This window comes from Mesitornis unicolor, unplaced genomic scaffold, assembly GCF_000695765.1.
Source record: "Mesitornis unicolor isolate BGI_N332 unplaced genomic scaffold, ASM69576v1 scaffold12575, whole genome shotgun sequence".
Classification (NCBI taxonomy): domain Eukaryota; kingdom Metazoa; phylum Chordata; class Aves; order Mesitornithiformes; family Mesitornithidae; genus Mesitornis; species Mesitornis unicolor.
The window spans coordinates 1,114-18,769 of record NW_010184900.1 but is presented as its reverse complement, the minus strand read 5'-3'; the positions used below and the strand labels follow the sequence as shown (position 1 = coordinate 18,769).

General features: G+C 38.3%; 1 protein-coding gene across 1 annotated transcript in view; it reads right to left on the bottom strand.

The window, feature by feature from the left end:
* Positions 1-5,870: 5,870 nt before the first annotated feature.
* The window catches only part of LOC104540767 (laminin subunit alpha-4-like), a gene marked incomplete at its 5' end in the record, with an annotated part of 12,278 nt that continues 492 nt past the window's right edge, over positions 5,871-17,656 (bottom strand). Inside the window, 10 exons of the mRNA XM_010184646.1 lie at positions 5,871-6,237; positions 7,653-7,772; positions 8,756-8,849; positions 9,883-10,013; positions 11,066-11,225; positions 12,046-12,201; positions 13,049-13,238; positions 14,776-14,969; positions 15,683-15,836; positions 16,529-16,693. Of these exons, the coding sequence (XP_010182948.1) occupies positions 6,092-6,237; positions 7,653-7,772; positions 8,756-8,849; positions 9,883-10,013; positions 11,066-11,225; positions 12,046-12,201; positions 13,049-13,238; positions 14,776-14,969; positions 15,683-15,836; positions 16,529-16,693 (1,510 nt within the window). The remainder of the gene's footprint in view (positions 6,238-7,652; positions 7,773-8,755; positions 8,850-9,882; positions 10,014-11,065; positions 11,226-12,045; positions 12,202-13,048; positions 13,239-14,775; positions 14,970-15,682; positions 15,837-16,528; positions 16,694-17,656) is intronic.

Sequence of the window (17,656 nt, the reverse complement as noted above, 5' to 3'; positions counted from 1 at the left end):
CCGCCAGTCCGAGGCAGCAGTGGTTGGGGGTAGGTCCCGATGGCCACGACTGTAACATTCAAAGTTTAGTGTAAGAAGAAGTGCGCACTGAGAGCAGCTGAGGGAGCGGCAGCGCGTGTGCTCGCCTCTTTGGCGCTACAGGAATAGTGGACACGCTTAGGTACTCGGAAACTCGGTGTAGTCTTGAGCATGAACCTGTCAGGGGCTGCAGGGTCTTTGCTAAAGCCCACATTACACGTCAAAGACCTAAAATGAGGTCTTTCTATGGGAGAACAGAAATATTTCCACACAATCCCATTCATTACCTTTTATGGCTAAAAACGTGCGATAAGGCAGAGTTTATTTTTCCCAAGTACGTTATACAGAGTGATGGTGTGAAATGTGCGATATTACATGAAAATACAAATTAAAAATACATGAAAAAATGGTCATGTGGAAATGCTGTAATGACATACGCTCCCATGAGGCCTGCAAATTATGTTCTTTAAGCTCTGTTTCTCATTTCTTGTGCAAATAATTGTCCACAATGCAATTAGGAGGTGCTTTTGCCTGTGTATTGAACATAGTAGCTCTGGGAATAAAGATGAGAGATGAGAAATGTAGAGATGCTGTTGTTTCAGCATGGTAAGACTGGTCCACAGCATTGCTACGCTGCAAAATTATGTAAAGAATGTGTGATATGCAAAGAGTTGCTTGCAGAAAGCTCTCTTGTGACACAGATGGCACTGCTGCTTCCTGTGGGAGAACAAAACCCAACAAAATCTGCTTTTTTCCAAATATATTATTTCTAGTGCTGGTGTGCAAATAAAATTTGCTAAATTAAATTCTTAATAGAAATCTGAGGTGCAGTGTTTCTTAATCCTTTATTTGCTCTGGAGAAGCCATGATGCTGACTCCTGGACAAGACCAAGGATCCTGTACAGATCAATTGTAAGTCCCCAGAAAAATAAATTTATACTAAATGACTATTTAAAAAAACTTTCCTGGAAAGATGAACTATGTATTGCAGCAAATACAAAAACAGTAATACATTATATATAGAAAATACATATCAAGACTGATCTTTTTAAACTTAATTGAAAGAGAAAAAATCCATTTACTGGAAATTTGTATTGTTTTTAAGAAGAGGTAACAAGTGGCCCAAGGTTACTCAAGCTTTGCGTTTGAAGTTGCAAAGGATCATTCGCTTCAGTGTTATAGGCAGGTGGAAAGTTTAGCATGAATAGTGTAATACTTCTTCAAACACTTCCTTTATAAACTAATCACCATTGTAAAACTACACTAATAATCAGGAAAGCAGATAGCATTTTTTTATCTCTCTCTGGACAGACTAGTTATAACCTATAGCTTAATTTTGTTCCCTGTAGTTACCTGAACTGATCTGAATCTGTAGGTTAGAGTTTGTTCTAGCTGCTAGATGAGAAACTGTTTCTTTACTTCTTGCCTACCATCATTTCTTCAAGTCATCCCTTCACGTCTTTTTGGCCTTACTTAGGCCAAAAGCAGTACAACATTGCTTCTACACATTCTAAAGCTTAGTTTAAAGTCGACAGAAGTCTCTTATTACTGTATCTGGATTGCTTTCTTCTTTTGTAGTTAGCTACACTGTGTAGGTAGCTGCACTTTCCACTTGTTTTCAGTTAGCTGTAGTTTTTGTGCTTGATGTGTTCTGCCAAGGTTCAGCTTAATAGGATTCATTGCATTGAACATGAAATTGCAGCAAGAAACCCTGTGCTTTGGCTTCCAATACACTATTAAGAGGTCTGTGACAGCAAATGTAAAGTGATTATTCTCACGGAGCTTGGAAACACCATGAATCAGATACGCAATTGAGATTCACATTTGTGTGAGAATATTATTTTGGCTTCCAAAGGAGGTCCAAGGGCAGGAAGTGGATGGGTAATAATCAGTTTATCTTGATGTGTGTGCTCAGAGGTTTAATGAAACAGGCAGCTCAACTCTGTGAAAGGGATAATCACACACTGGCTTTCTGTTTCGTTGTAGACGAAGCTGTATTTCATCTACCATAGTGTAAATGCATTAATCTAGTCAGGACCCCTCAGAGACTTTTTGTCTGTGTTAGTCATTTAATAAACAGTCTTATGCTAATGTGTGTTCCTTACCCTTATTTTCTCAGTAACTTTTTGTTGTTGATGTTGTACAGTAATAGCGTTCCACAGCTTTGCAACACAAATTGAATACTTGAACTGTAGGAATAACTTGCTGTGTTACTGAGATGAAATGAGTTGACATGGACCACTGCGAATAACCCTTAAATACCAACCATAACAAGAGCGAAATGTACATCACAACTTAAATATATATGCTATACTTTCAGCATTGTTTTAATTCATTTGACTATTGAGACCACATGCTGCTATAGGGAGAATACACTGGAGTTTAATCTAATGTTATTCTTTGTTTTATATCACAGATTAGTTCATGTATGAAGATTTTTTTTTTCATTTACTTAAAATGGCTGGCGTTTGAGGAATTACTGTCAGACCTGTAACCTGTCGTCTTTTGTTTTTCTTTTCAGGCTGTTGTTCATACTGATGATCCTTGAAGAGAAGGAAAGGTTGATAAGAACTTTTAACTATGGGAGATCTCTACAGATCTTCAGAAATAAGAGATAGAAAGGCCAAAGATGCTAAATAAATACTCTATTTTGAAGAAGCTTGTTGAGTATTTCAATTTGAAATTGGATTCTTTCTTATATAGCCATGCAAATGTCAAATTTCAGAATATTCCGTGATATAACAACAGTGTAGTTGTAGCCCTAATTTACATAATGCCTATAACAACACTTTCTAAAACCTTGAAGGTGGCAGAGAAAAGCTATAATCTCCTTAGGGTCAGTGCTCATTTTTTTTGGTAAGCTTTCTGCAAAATTGAGATTGTTACGTTCATATTGAAAATGCAAATGGACAATCTGTGCCTCAGAACCTGTACATTTTTCCAAAATCTGCAAATTAAGGTTTTTGTACTTTGGAGTTAGAATTTTTAAGATAGATAGAGAAGACAAACTGAGTTCTGGGAAGATTTATGCTTAGGCAGTAACCTTCTCTTAAACATCAAGAGTTTTGAAATACATGCGGAGGTATGTGTATTAATGCATCACATACAGACTTTCTTTGGTGCATATGGAATGGTAGTTTCCAGGTTTATGTGGATGTTGGGGACAGGGAAATTTACATTATTCTCTGCTCTCTCCTGAGTCTGCAAGTATCCTCTGATTTAGTATTTTATTTTGGAAACCCTGTTCTGTAGAGAGAAAACCTGCCTCTCTGCACCCTAGAAAGGAAAATTGAGGAGGATATCCTCCACAAATACTGATGGGCTTGATTAGCTGGTGATAAAGTGAAAAGAAGTAAATTGAATAAGAACAGTTTATGAATTTTAATGTGGTTTTTATTCGTATACTATTTTGCTGTATTTTTAGATTTCCATATATAAAGTATGCAAAGGACTGATTAATCAGAAAGGTAATTCTTAAATATAAATCCACTGAACAAACCCAAATCTCTTTGCAGCAAACCTGGCTAAGAAAAGTATTGTTTATTCACAGAGCTTGGATGTGGATATGAGAAAATAGGCTCTAGTTTGAAGTAGGTGTAAGATGGAAAACATTCTGAGTATGTGTGTACCAGTTAACATACGGTGCTCTGCTGTAATACCAGCATTCACTAAACTGTGATGCTCTTGGGGAGCACAAGCATGTGCTATTCCCAGCTATCTCTGCTTGGCAGCTGCAGATAACCTTGAAAGGAATTTCAGTGATCCTTGTAACGAACCTATCTAAGCAGGGAATCTGCTGCTCTTTTCTCTCCAGCAATAGGGTCCTGGAGACCAGGGCCTGAGGAAGCTTAGCTTGGGTTGTGGTGTCATGAGAAGGACTGAGTCAGTGTAACAACTCATTGCCTCTGGAAGGAGAGAAACTTTTTTAGCCCTGCTCCCAGCTGCACAGCCCTGACACCATGCATGGGCTCTGGTACCCACTGGGAACCCAACTCAGCGATTTGAGGACATTCTCCTTCAGCCCAATAATAAAAAAATTCCCAAACCAAAAGCCTTACATGTTTTCTGTTCAGAGTCTAGGTAGTTGGAAGCAGGAAGGAGTTGAGCAGGCATACTGGTTTTGGTGTCCAGGACAAAGATGAGGCTTGAAGGCAACTGGATTTGGAGACCCATGATGTGCTTGATTCAGAGGGGTACTTTCACTGCTTGCTTCTGAAGTATCAACAGTGGGCTATGGAGTGATGAAAAGAGGGGGCTGTATACCACTACCAGAAGTAGGGGACCTCCCTATGGGGTTGGGAAGGGAATCAGTTTAAGGAGCATATTGCCTGAGAGTTGCTGGGAACAGAATGGGAGAAGGCATCCAGGAGAAGGTGGTTAGAACAGGCATGGGGCTGAAAGCACAAGCAGAGCTGCCAAGGCTGGTGGAAGGAGTGGCAGTGGCTGCTGGAGCCATGCGATCTTCTCTCATCCACTCACCACCCAACACTGGACTCCAGGGACAAGTGGAGAGGCAGTGACAGGGTTCCAGCTGCCGGAAGGTCCCTGTGCCAGACTGCCCAAAACTTGCAGTTTTTTAGCCAGAGTGAGCCAAGACTGCTTCAAGCTGTCAAAACACTTTGCCTATTGGGAGAGTAGTCGGGAAGCTACTGATTAGTGCTGACATATGTATCTTATCCTGGCAATTCCTTCAGCTGTCCATTCAGCATCTCTGGATTCCAGTTATCACTTGTGTGTTTTCCAGATGAGCTCCTATTAATTTTCAAACTGTAGGGCGTTGTCCTTTATCTTCGCCTTTCATACTTTCCTGCTTTGCAGCTGGCCACATTTTGAGTTGGTTCCAACAATAATTTGGCCAGCAATCGTAAAACTTTCTGCCAACAGTAGTTTATTCTTCAAAGAAAAGAAACCTAAATGGTTTTGATGCCTTGTAGGTTATTGCTGAAGACTTGTGTCTGTTTGATGCTCAAACCTACTATGAGCTAAAGCCTCATATTAACTTCCATCTACCTTCTGTGGTTTTAACATAGCTCCAATTTGCAGCCCTTTGCCTTTGGTTTGCATCTTACTGTTTCACCCCAAGTTCCTCTGCAGCAGCATATCTTCAGGGATACATTCCATGGGAACATGTTCCTAGTTTGAGGATTGCTGCTGTAAACTGAAGAGCAGTCTCACAAGTGGTGATTTTATGCGATAAGGGATTTGCCTGAAACTGTGACTGTGATTCTGCTTTCTACGCTTCGTGTTTGCTTGTGTTACGTTAGTGCAAATGACATTACAATCCAGATTGTAGATATAGTGCTGTGCTTGTATATAATTTAAAAATTTAGAGAAAAATATTGAAATTTTGAATTTTCTGTCTCCTCTCTTTTCCTACATAAGGCAAGTATTGCTCTAAATTACCTAGGTTATGTCGATGGTCAGTTATATAAAATTTCTGTCTTAAAAGATATTCATCCTCTCTTCACTTTGTGCTAGAACATATTAATGAGAACTAGAAGTGGAATAAAAATTTTAGGTTTTCATTGTTTGTAAGCTTACATAATTGGTATGCTCTCTGCCCTCCATTTTAACTGAGAAATATATATATGAGTTGAATGGAAAATTTAAAAAAAAATCTTTGAAACAAATATTTGTGATGTAAGTCTATTATCTAGCTTTATTCTTTAATGTGCATTAGCAGAGCTTTTCTTGTGAAACAAAGGGTGACCTAAGGTATGGAATGAAATGATGTAGAGGATCTACCTTGAAAGTAACATATTTAATATAATTTTAATTTCTTTTACAATCCCACATTTTCATGTAACAGACTGGCCACACATACACTATAAGAAATAGTAAAGCTCACTCTTGTGGTATAGTAAGAGAAGTGCAGAAGAAACAGCCTTTTATTCTTCGGTGATTTTTGTTTGCACATAAACATTAGAAGTGACTCTTAAACATACTGCTTTCTGTAGATGAAACTATATCCTCGATATTTTTTCAATATTCTTCTCTTGATGAACATGATTTCTTTTCTTCTGTTTTTCTTTCTGTGGTCTAAGGTACTTTTCAGGACTGCTGCAGTGCACTGTCAGGCTGCTGGACATGTGTTGATGCTCACAGCACCACTGACCAAAGCTGCTTTACTAAAACTCACTGGTTTTTCATCAATCATGAAATTACGAATACAGCCAATGAAGGAGTTGCGTGTAGTTAGGGTGGATGTTAGCAGAGACTCTGAAAGAAGCAGATTAAAAAAAAAATAAATTAGAGCTGACGATGACCAAAATAATGAGTTTGGTAGCAGAATCTTTTCAGTTTGCTATTAACTGCAGCTCTGCTGAATTTTCTATGGGCCTTTTAAAATGTCTGGCCTACTGCCTTACATTAGAGTAAGTATGGGAAGTTATCTATATTTATGCAAAGGTCTTGATATTACATAGTCAATAGAGACCAAATCTTGCATTTTTTGAAAACTGCATTTTCTTTTAAGTAAAAGAGTAGATGAATCCCAGGGTGTGAGTTTATAATTTCTTTTAACATTACATACATTGTCGTCTATGTCTGATTTGTTACTTTGCATTTAGTTTACTGTATTTACGTGGTATTAGTATTAAATCTTGTTTGGTGTCATGAAGTTCATTTTAAGGTTTTTCTGTGCCAGAATGATAATTATATAGCCAATGTATGGCATTGCTTTAGTATTCTATAGTTAAGGTAGAAATAGAAGGCTCTATTATGAAGCAGAACAGCATTTGAAATTATCACTTTACATTACCTCTCTGGGAAGAGTTCTGTCCTAATAAAATCCCAGTTTGGATCTAAAGAGTGAACAGTCATCTACAAATAGATTTTATTATTCCCTTTAGGCTCATTTTCCCTCCTGGTAGTGTGGGATGGATGAGAACATCACACACTCAAGCCACTAGTCCAAGATAAGCAATATAATAAATTTTATAGTTAGAGCTATTCATGATTGACATGCAAGGCACAGAGAAATAATACTGCATGTTTTCAGTGAGAATGTGCAGGAGATGACTTAAAAATTGAATCACGTAGTGTGGATTACAGTTTGCATATGAACTCCAATGGAGTAGCTCTGTCTGTTGAATAAGGGAAGTAAATGCAGTAATCTTGGCCCACGCTACACAGATGGTCTGTGAGTCACAAGTTCACATTAGCAGACATCTGTGCAATAGAAATCACTAGTCAGGAAAAGAATCTTCATGTTTTGTTTTGTGTTCAAAGATGTCATTGCTTGAAGAAGAGTAAAGGAGCCTACCAGCAACGCAAAAAATCTTGGGACTCCAGTTACAGTGACAGTGAGTTTCCAATTCCATAAATAAATAAATTCTTAAGAAACAGCAAGCCCATACTGATAAGTAAAATGGAAAAAAAAAGATTTGTTTTCTAGTTGGCTGCCTTCTCTACTGGGTCCATATCTGACTCTCCAGCAACTGTGAATGTTTTAATTTCAATGAAGCAACACTTTTTTTTTTTTTTTTGAGAACTTGAGGCAGAACATTTCTGATCACAGGTTGTTCACATGAGGTATGTGTTGTTCTTTTTTGAGATGAAGACTAAGCCTCTATGTTTTCTCTGGAAACCATGTTTAAATTTGAGAACATACCACAGATCTGCTAAAAACTTACCTGGTACACCTCCAATAAACACTGGCTCCCTGTGGTCAGTTGCCTTTGGATTTAGTGGCCCTACCACATGGTTGACTTCAGAGTCTACATCCAGCTGCACCACGTTAGCATCTCTAATAACTGAAAGGAGAAGGAACAGGGAACAAAAACACCATAAAAAGTAGCACTTGAGTTTTCTGTGATAGACAGGAGTTATCTGATCTAAGTAGCTTTATTTAGTGTTTGCTAGATTGGGAGGAATCGAACAGTGACAGCATGTGGGCAGATTCTGGCACAGAGCAGGGCCAATGGAAGATACAGTATGGGAGCAAGGGTGCTTCTGAGTAGGGCTCTTGGTTGCTGGCAGCTGTGTCCAGTCTGCAGGGTATGAGCATACAATGGCAAGTGGCTTTGTAAAACTGTTTGCCAAATCATTCCCAATACAGGATGTCCTAGAATGCAGTGAGGTTTCCTCCTTGCTTGTGTGCCTGGGTTTCCTTCAAAGGGAAACCAGAATGCATAGGGTGCACACTCAGATCTCTTCTGGATGTAACACTGAGAGGCATCCCAAGTCAACATCTAGACAGGGAGGCAGAAGAATTCAAAATATCTGAGGTTCAGAAGTACTTTTTGACTTTCAAAGCCAGGAAAAAAGGGTGGCTGTCTGGCATAAGGGCAAAATTCTGACTGTAGACTTCTCCTTGTGTGGGGCAGAGCTCCAGATCTGTCCTGTTATTTGACCTTTAATATACTTGTGCCTGCTACATTCTACCAACTTATTTAAAGTCTAATTGGGAAAAGAATACTACAATCTGGTATATGACTTAGGAAAGGTTGGCAGCATTTCAGCTAGGCTGTCTTGTGTTCTTTGAACAAGGAGTTTCCATCTTTGCTTGTTATTTGTAGGAGCTTGTGCTCGTCCTACCAGGAAACTCTACAGTACCTATATCTGAGGGAGGAATACGACTGTCTCTTTCACACAAACTTGTGTCTTCACAGGTGAAAAGAAAGAACTGAAAATATGACCTCATTCCCAGTGTACTAGCTATCCATGGAGATGGATATCTAGGGAGGGAGAACTGGGCTCTGTCATCTTACCTGGGGAATGATAATGCTTTACTGACCTGCAATTCGGTGCCACCTGCCATCACAGAGACTCTGTTTCAGTGTCACTGAAGTTGAAAATTCCCTGATTCCATTATTTAGTTTCACAGTAACCTGGAGGAAAATAGTGTAGTTGTCACTGTAAACCCCCTCCTGTTCTTTTTATCACTTCTGTTGTAATAATGCTGTATTCCCCACTCAAAACATGCCTTGTATGTAAGTGAAAGAAAAACATAATTTCATTAAATTCCTTAAAATAAAGCACCTTTCTAGTTCATGGATTTAGGGTTTGGGTTTTGGTTTTTTGGTTTGTTTTATTTTTATTTCTTTTTTTTTTAGATTCAATAGTTCTGCAAAATTTGTGATTTGAACTCAAGGAAGAGTTCAAAAAAAGACTAAAAAATAACAGTTAATTTAATTCAAATTTTCTAGTACTGCTGCTCTATAATTTTTCTGTGTGGCAAATTAGTATTTAAAGGCATCAGATGATGTTTTGGCATCTTTTAGCCACTTAATAAGGAAAAGAGTAATGAAAAACCAAAGTATTATCAAATGGACAAGATGTCAGAAAGGAATAGATAGGGAACTTAAGAATGACTTCTAAGTTACCTGTACAAGCTTACCAGCAAATCTCTGGCAGAACTAGAAAGCGAACCTAATTCTGAATTTCACACCTCTGTTGTAGTTAGGTGAATTAATACCTTTCTTCATGGAAATGCTACAGCAGAGCAGCATCATCTCTCTACTGGGGGGCACAAGATTCTCAGTGGTGATTGCCAGAGAACTCCAAACACTGAGTCCAGCCCCTCAGGCTTTTCACAGCATAACAGAGTGGTTTGGGTTGGAAGGGACCTTAAAGCTCATCCAGTCCAACCCCCTGCCATGGGCAGAGACACCTCCCACAAGACCAGGTTGCCCAAACCCCTGTTCAACGTGGCCTTGAACACTTCCAGGGAGGGGGCATCCACAACTTCCCTGGGCAACCTGTGCCAGTGTCTCACTGCTGTCAAAGAATTTCTTCCTAATATCTAATCTAAATCTACCCTCTTCCAGTTTGAAACCATTACCCCTCATCCTATCACTACATGCCCAAGTAAGCAGGAGTGGATCAGTCAAAGTGGTGGAGGAAATGTGACCTTCATTATACCTGTCCATTTCTCATATGCATATTCAAGTACTCTCCATTCACGCTGTGACCATGCAGTAGAATTCCTGAGCTGCTTCGGGGACGTATTTCAAAAACAACTTCAAATTTCAGGCCTAAACTGAAGGATTCATCTGTGAGGTAAAAAGAATAATATTCTTTTTATACAGAGCTAATGATGAAATTGGACATATTTTGAAAGTCAAAATAGAAATTCAAAGCCCAGGGTGGAACTTATTTGTCCTGTCTTTAAATATACTGAAACATGTGCCAGTACACATACTTGAAGAGATGGTGTAGTGTGCTGTCAAGTACACGTACTTGAAGAGATGGCATAGTGTGCTGTCAATGACCCATCTCAACTTCTGTTTTGATTGTTTGCTTGGAGTACTACTAAAGGTTTCTTTATTTTTCTCATTATTTAAAAAATGTATTTTGTTTAAAAGTATTTCTTAGCATGAAATGGCGTGCAGAAAGTAGATTATCTGTATTTTTTGACAGTTTCTTCCTGTGCAATTTACTATACATTCAGCAGTCTTTATACAGGGAGTGAGAGGAGCTCACTTGAGCTTTGATGATTCAGTAGAAGAAACTCCCTTTTTCAATCTGGTGGCAGGCCAGGGAGCAAATTAGAAAACACTGGTGTTTCCAGTGAGTAGGGATGTCCAGTGTCCTTTCCTGTTCAGATCAGAGCCTATGTGACCAAAAATACCTCATAAAAGAGTTCCTGGAACACAGCAGACCTAAATGACAGAAAAGATGTGTTCTGTCATGCTGTTCATTATCAAGACATGCAGAAAACCTTTCCTTAGGATTTTTTAATTACATGCTGTTTTATTAATTAAAAAACTAAGGGATCACCATTTGCTGGTGTACTTTGTCTTAGCCACATTGGCTTCTGTATGTCTGTTATAATTTTTACCATATTATTATTTGTTCCCTTGTGAAATTATACTAATTATTTGAAATAAGTACATACAAATGTATTTATGTAACAACTTGTTAAGTTTCATGGTGACATTGTGACCTGCCAACATCAGCTGCTTGCCACAATAATGATCTGTATCTAATCATCCTTATAGGTCACAGCCTCAGAAATTACCACAACCTTTAGTGAAGTATGTCATTCTGAAGCACAGTGCATACTAGTCTTATTATGGGATACATTTGTTTAGTAGTGTGTTACCAAGGATGACATATCCTCCTTCTGATGAAAAGTATGTTCCTGCTTCGGAAGGGCCTTCAAAGCAAGGTGTTACACTAAATGTCTGTGAAGCTGAAGTAATTGATCTTCCATTGAGCTGTAAATTGCTGAGACAACCACTAAAACTGTAGACAGAGTTAATCTGCAGGGAAAAAAATACATGATTAGTAGATAAACTGCTTGTGGAAGGAAATAAACTCTTCTGTCCTTATTTGTACTTGTTTATGACCTATAAGGCTATGACTGATGCATCAGATTTGAATTAAAAGCCAGTTTCCAGAGAAGAGAAGAAGGACAGATGCTTTTTGTAGCCTCTCATGTCTCTCTGATGACTTCAAGGTAACTCCAGCTTGTGTTGTTTCTCAAACAATCCTTACCGAACCATGAGAAACAAAGCGCATCTAGAGCAAGGCAATGTTATACATACCTCATACTTTCAAGACAAGACAGGGGTCTACTTTTGCTGCATAGTGTATCTATCTTGTTAGGCACATAAGACTAAAGATTACCTTGAGGAAGACTTGGTTATGTTAATTTTGCTTTAACACTCTTCCATATACTTCAGTATCAAGATGCAGAGCAGAATCCTGACTTCTAGATACCATCTTAAAACAGAGACACTAAGACAACACTAAAACCTCTCTGAAACTCATCTATATCTGAGACCTTGGGCTGAAACTGATCTCACCTAACTTTACCTGTCTCATCTGAGCTTGGGTGACACTAGGATTTCTCTGTTCCTCAGGGACCACTGGCTTTCCAGTTACTGCTGGAAATCTGTGGAAGTCCAGCCCAGCCCAGCCCTGTGGGAGCTTTGCTATCCACTTGAACTGAGCTGTGTGCTCCTCAGTGTGCTGAGGATTTGGACCATAATGTGCTTTTGCCTGAACTCATCCCTACATTCAGCTTTTGCATTAGCTGTACATAGAGGTATGGGATGATGTAATAGGAGTCTGCTTTACCTGGATATTTTTTACAGCTTTTCCTGGAGCTACACCCCCAATATAGAGTGGTTCAGTGACTTGCCAGGTATTAGCATCACCGCTGAAAGGTTCTTCCAGTACTCGGAGACCATCAATTATCAAGCGACCAATATTTTTGCCTCTAATAAATATCACCTAGAAAGGGAGGGAAAAAAAAAAGGAAGACTGCTTTCATCTGTTGAGAGAACACTCCTGTGCAGTGAAGTTTGAGAAGAAAAGCTTGTGAGTGATTATCCTGCAAGCCTGTTTTATTAACTACCAACATTCTTTACTGGACAACCCTCTCTTTTCACATTCAGGTAAAGGCTAGATAGTAAACCTGCTGTCTTACATTTTGATGTAAAAGGCAGAGGTAATCAAGGTGTCACAAGGTCTACTGAGATCTGCCTATTTTATATTTGCATATATGGTTCATTGCTACAATGCTATCACTGTTAACATTTTCATGGTCTTCGCTAGTTTTATTCACCCAGCCTGCTTTGAACACTTAAGTGCCCTAGTTAGAAGCTTAGTAACTATAGACTTCATCTGTAGTCAGTGAGGAGAGAGAGGTACCTACAGAGGGAAATTCACCTTGACCTCTAAAATTGTCTTTTTATTTTCATAAACTGCAGAGGGAGCCTAAGACAGCTGTGCTCCTTGCTTAGGCACTTAAAATAAATTCGCTCAACAAAATTATCCCAGTCCTTCCTTTCCTGGCTAACTTAACTTTAATTGCCTCACTGTTCTGCTTGTTTCCATCACTTCTGTTCAGCTGTTAGTGTTGGGAATTGCTGTGTTTTATAACTGACTCACTTTCCTGTCCCTAGTTAATGATTTGATAAAATGCTGCACAGAAAAATTAAAAATATTGGCAGAAGTTTCTCAGCATACAGGTGTGGTTATGAACACATGAATGGAAACTCCTTGAGCTGTCACATCACCAGTGTCTTTATAGCTTTGATAGCAAGCGTCATCATAATGATTACTTTCTTTTACTTACATTGTGCCAAAGGCCATCATTGTATTTCTCTTGGCTCTTAATCCTTATCTTCTGATGACCAGCATTAAACATAAAAACGAGTCGGCCATGAGCAACAAAAAGGGCCATGAAGTTGATCTCTTTTTGATCCGAGATGTAGAAAATCATTCCATGAGATGAGTGAGTTTTCAAACTGATATAGAACTGAGCTCTGGCACACAGAGACACAATATTAAAATTAGAGCAGATATAATTGACTTCAATCAAACTGCAGGCAGGGGAAGAATGAGATTTTGCTCTCCAAAGGAATATACATCTCCTTTATGAAAGTAGTGTTTCTGAGAAACTGTTTTTTGGAGTAGAAGTAAAAGTTGAAGAATAAGCTGCCTTGCAAGGAACTTGTTTTCAAAAATTAAAATACCTAGAGTGAATAAAATCAATACAGACCACCAATAACTGACACTATAGACACTATATTTCCATTCCTGTTGAACAGCAACATTGCGGGACTTCTTAACCATGATGGTATGGAGGCCTCACAGTTCACAAATCTTTAATGTTATTCTAGACTCACTGCTAATCTTCTCCTTCCCTGTAGTTCCTTGTGAAGTCCAAGACAACACAGCAAGTTATACTGACTTGGTTTGGCACTGTGAACAGTGAAGATTTCTTAGTGACTGGTATCATTACTTTGGGTCTAAAAAATGGCAAAGCTGCCCTGGTGTAGGACAGTGCCAGAACTGATTACTCCTGCTTATGTCAGGTGTCTAGTGTAGCTTCTGTTCTTTGTATTGTCTGAAGGATCTATACGTTCTCCATCACATGTGTGTGCACACATTCCACAATATTGGTTGTTTTAAAACATCACAAGTCATTGTTTTTTTTTAAAATGCACATTACAAAGATGAAGCTGTAACAGTTGTAAAACAAGTATATCTTGTAGGGCTGAAAAGACATACTAGAGTTTGGGTTTTCCTTCTTCATATGGGCACCATCAGGATTGCCCTAAGTAAAATACTATTGAATTAAAATGAATGTAATCCTTTTTAAAAAAAAAATTAAGTCAGTAAATAGGACTTTTCTTTTCTGAGCTAGTGGTCTGGTTTGCTTCCAGAAAGCACTGTGTTGTTGAATTTATAGACTTTCATGGAAAGTTTTAAACTGAAATCCTTTGTTGGTCATATCATACCATATGGCATATTCTGTGAGAGCCTGAGAATTAAATGTCCACAATATCTGGACTCATTATTAATTACTTGAATTTCCATTATGGCTTGAATTGGACATGGTTTTTATAGCTTTATGTCCTACTGCACTGTGCAGATTCCTAACCGTTAAACAGCTGACAAGGTCCACTCAACATGTAACTGTGTCATTTCTTGGTGAACTTTTGTGTTCTTTTCCAGCTCTGCTCTAATGCTGTTGCTTCTTGCATAAGGAGACCGAAGGTGCATTGCTTTATATAGAACTAGCATCCTCAAAGTCTTCCTACAAATAAGCAAGCAGACACATTTTGTTAATATGCAATGCAGATGAAGACTCCACAGGAGGGACTTAACTGGAAACATGTTCTATTTATTGCTTTTACTCAACTGAAACACTTTTTAATATATCCTAACAACATGCTCTATAGAAAAATTGGCCTAAGATATAAAGGCAAGAGCCAAGAGCAGATATGTGACTTTTTAAAATTTGAAATACATCTTTCTCTCCACTATATTTAATTTTTATTTCTAAGGTCACTTTACCTTTCACTGAAATCCTTTGGTATGTGATCAAATTCTTGCCGGCTGTTTGCTGTTCCTCCAAACTGATATGCACGTTCGGTTGCCTTGGGATTCATGGGCAGGTGGCACTGAGGATCTCTTTGCATATTCACTTCTTGATACAGTTTTTTGAGGCCAGTTGAAGGCTGTGAAATCTTGTCTTTATCTCTTCCCACCTTCACAGAAAGAGAATAATTAACCAGAAATTTTAACTAAGATTGGACATAATAAAATAAGAGTATCATTTGTATGTAAACTGGTACAAATGTTGTTTTTCCTTACAAAAACATTGGGAATGGTTCCAAGTAAAATTTTCCTACAACAGATCTACTATAGATGCTGATTTAAGGCAGAAGGAGGGAAAAACAGAATACCTGTGTATTACACAGGTAATTAAATTATTTTGCAGTTTTCCTAATTGAATCTTTTCCTCTCTGCTTTTGATTATATTAGCTCTTCTATAGGGATAAGAGGACATGCTTGGACTAAAAGTTCTGCATGCTGGAAGGTTTTTTTCTCATTTATAGTAATGCATGCTATTTGAACCCAGTAGAGAGAGCCACACAGAAGTAGCTGAGAACAGAAGCAAGCTTATTGCCTTTAGGATATGGAAGAAATCAAGGCAGCTTGCTTCTGCGCTACTTTTTGAAGATGTAATAAATACTGTTTTACAGTTCTAGCAAGAGAGAATCATGCAAATGTAGGCCAGATAGATGGGTTATTTGCAGTGATGGAATATGTAAAGGAACCGGATCCTTTCCTTCATATATCTGAAGTAGTCTTCATGTGCTACATTTTGGATCCATGATTTGGAGCATTCCCAATCATGGCACAGTATGTATCAACTTTGCAAAATTCTAAGGTGGTATTGGGGGAATTTGTAGCAAACCTTTTTATTACGGTTTCCTTTGGCTTTTGATGAGTTTTTTCCTTTCTTATGGAGAAGAGCAATCGGAGGAGATTCAACAGGGCATCCATACAAAGAAGTTTGAACTTTCTCAGAGTACTGCTGAAAATCTTCCACTTCAACCTCTCGATCCAATCTATATTTCAAAGAGGGGATGACAAGAACAGCTTTTTTCCAAGTGTTGGAATTGTCTTCATAAAAATCACAGAATTTTACATTGGTAGTTTAAAGGATGTTTTGATTGGCTTTTTTTCATTCTTGGATCGTGGATAAAAGTACAGATTTATCAGTCAATGTTTGGGTAATGAGTGCAGCCTATACTACCTCTGCCTGTTGTATCCATGCTTGCATAAACAGAGCATCAATCTGCAGCATCGACTTCCCTTTAAAATCTTCTAGATAAGAACATTTCATAAAGCACCTAAGATAAACAAATTCTGACTGTTTTCACATGAGCAAACTCCTAACTTCCCCATCTTCTGTGACTTGCCTTTAAATCATTTTGTTTCAAGGCAGAGCTGAAAGCTACATAATGTAAATGTAAATTACAGCCATGCAAATTATACATTGCACCAGAAGCATTAGCAGGTGCAGTACTGAAAGCTGATTTACATCAAGTTATTCCCACTTTAACAGTATTTCAATCTAGCAGGTCTGTGCCAACAGATTCTGTGGCAAATAAGGTAAGAAACCTGTTCACACATACTGTCTAGCCTCACAAAATGAGAGAGGGATTTTTATTGTGACAATAAATTAGTTCTCTTGAGCTATTATTCAAGCTGTCAAGCACCTACTGCCTGGTAATGTGTTTAGGAGGATGCTACGCACCTAGTGAAGTATGCGTTGCTTATGCAGCCCGTGAAGTTGGCTTGCTGCGTTCTGAGGGGAGAGCCTCCAAAATAAAACTTCTTGATGCTGTCCGGGCTTTTCCCTGCTGTGTCCTTTGCTGAGTTCTTCTTACTTTGTTTCTTGTCATCAACAGTCAGCTCATATCTACAAAGGCAAAGCATCCATTTTGTAGTCTGGTTTCAGAAACTTCAGTATCAGTGGTTAGACAGCATATTACAAGCACTCAAAATGCTCCGTTCAATGTATACATCACTGAATGGTAGCTCTCAATATTGTGAGAAGATCTCGCTTCCAGGTGTGCAACAAGCAGCAGTGCAATTAAGCCACCGCCAAAGTTGGGTCCAGAGGCCCATAGATATCATAAAATCTTGTGGTTAATAGTGAAGTCCAAAAAAACTATGGTGATCTATTCAGTGAAGACAGATAAACTAAAGGATTGCTAATAAATGGATGGCACTGCTATTTGGGAAAAATAAGATCTAAGCACATGCTAGTCCTTCATTATGCCCCTGTCCCTTTTTCCTTCTCTTTCATTGCAGTATGTTGACGTTTGAGCTTATACAGTGTTCTTTACCTAATCTCATTTTGCAACACGTTAATTACTGCAGTAAAAAATTGAGTATAACCAAAGCACCAGACATTGATTTGGTTTGGCAAGTTCAAAATTCAAAACACTTGGGGAAACATGACAGTCCCCAGCGCTATTCCAAGGTACTGTTTCACACCTTCAGCTTTTCAAACTATGTTTCTTGGATGTCAGAAGTCCCAGGTACAAACTTCCATTTCTGTTAGAAAACTGAGAATGACCTGGTTGTATCTGCATAAGGAAGATTCTTGAACAAAGATGCTTTGATTATTTGACCTTCAAAGAAAATTTTAAACATAGAAAACAACAGTAAAACATACTAATAAAAAATGCTTTGAAGTATTTTAAGCAGCACGTAGAGAGACATATTCTTTACTGCTGTATTTAGTCTTACATTTGTGTCAGTGATACAAATATTTTGAACATATTCCACTGTATATATCCCAAATAAATGCTTTTGTGAAGATGCCTCAATTACTTTAGGGTCAATCTGGGATTGCCTTAACAAATCAGAACAATGA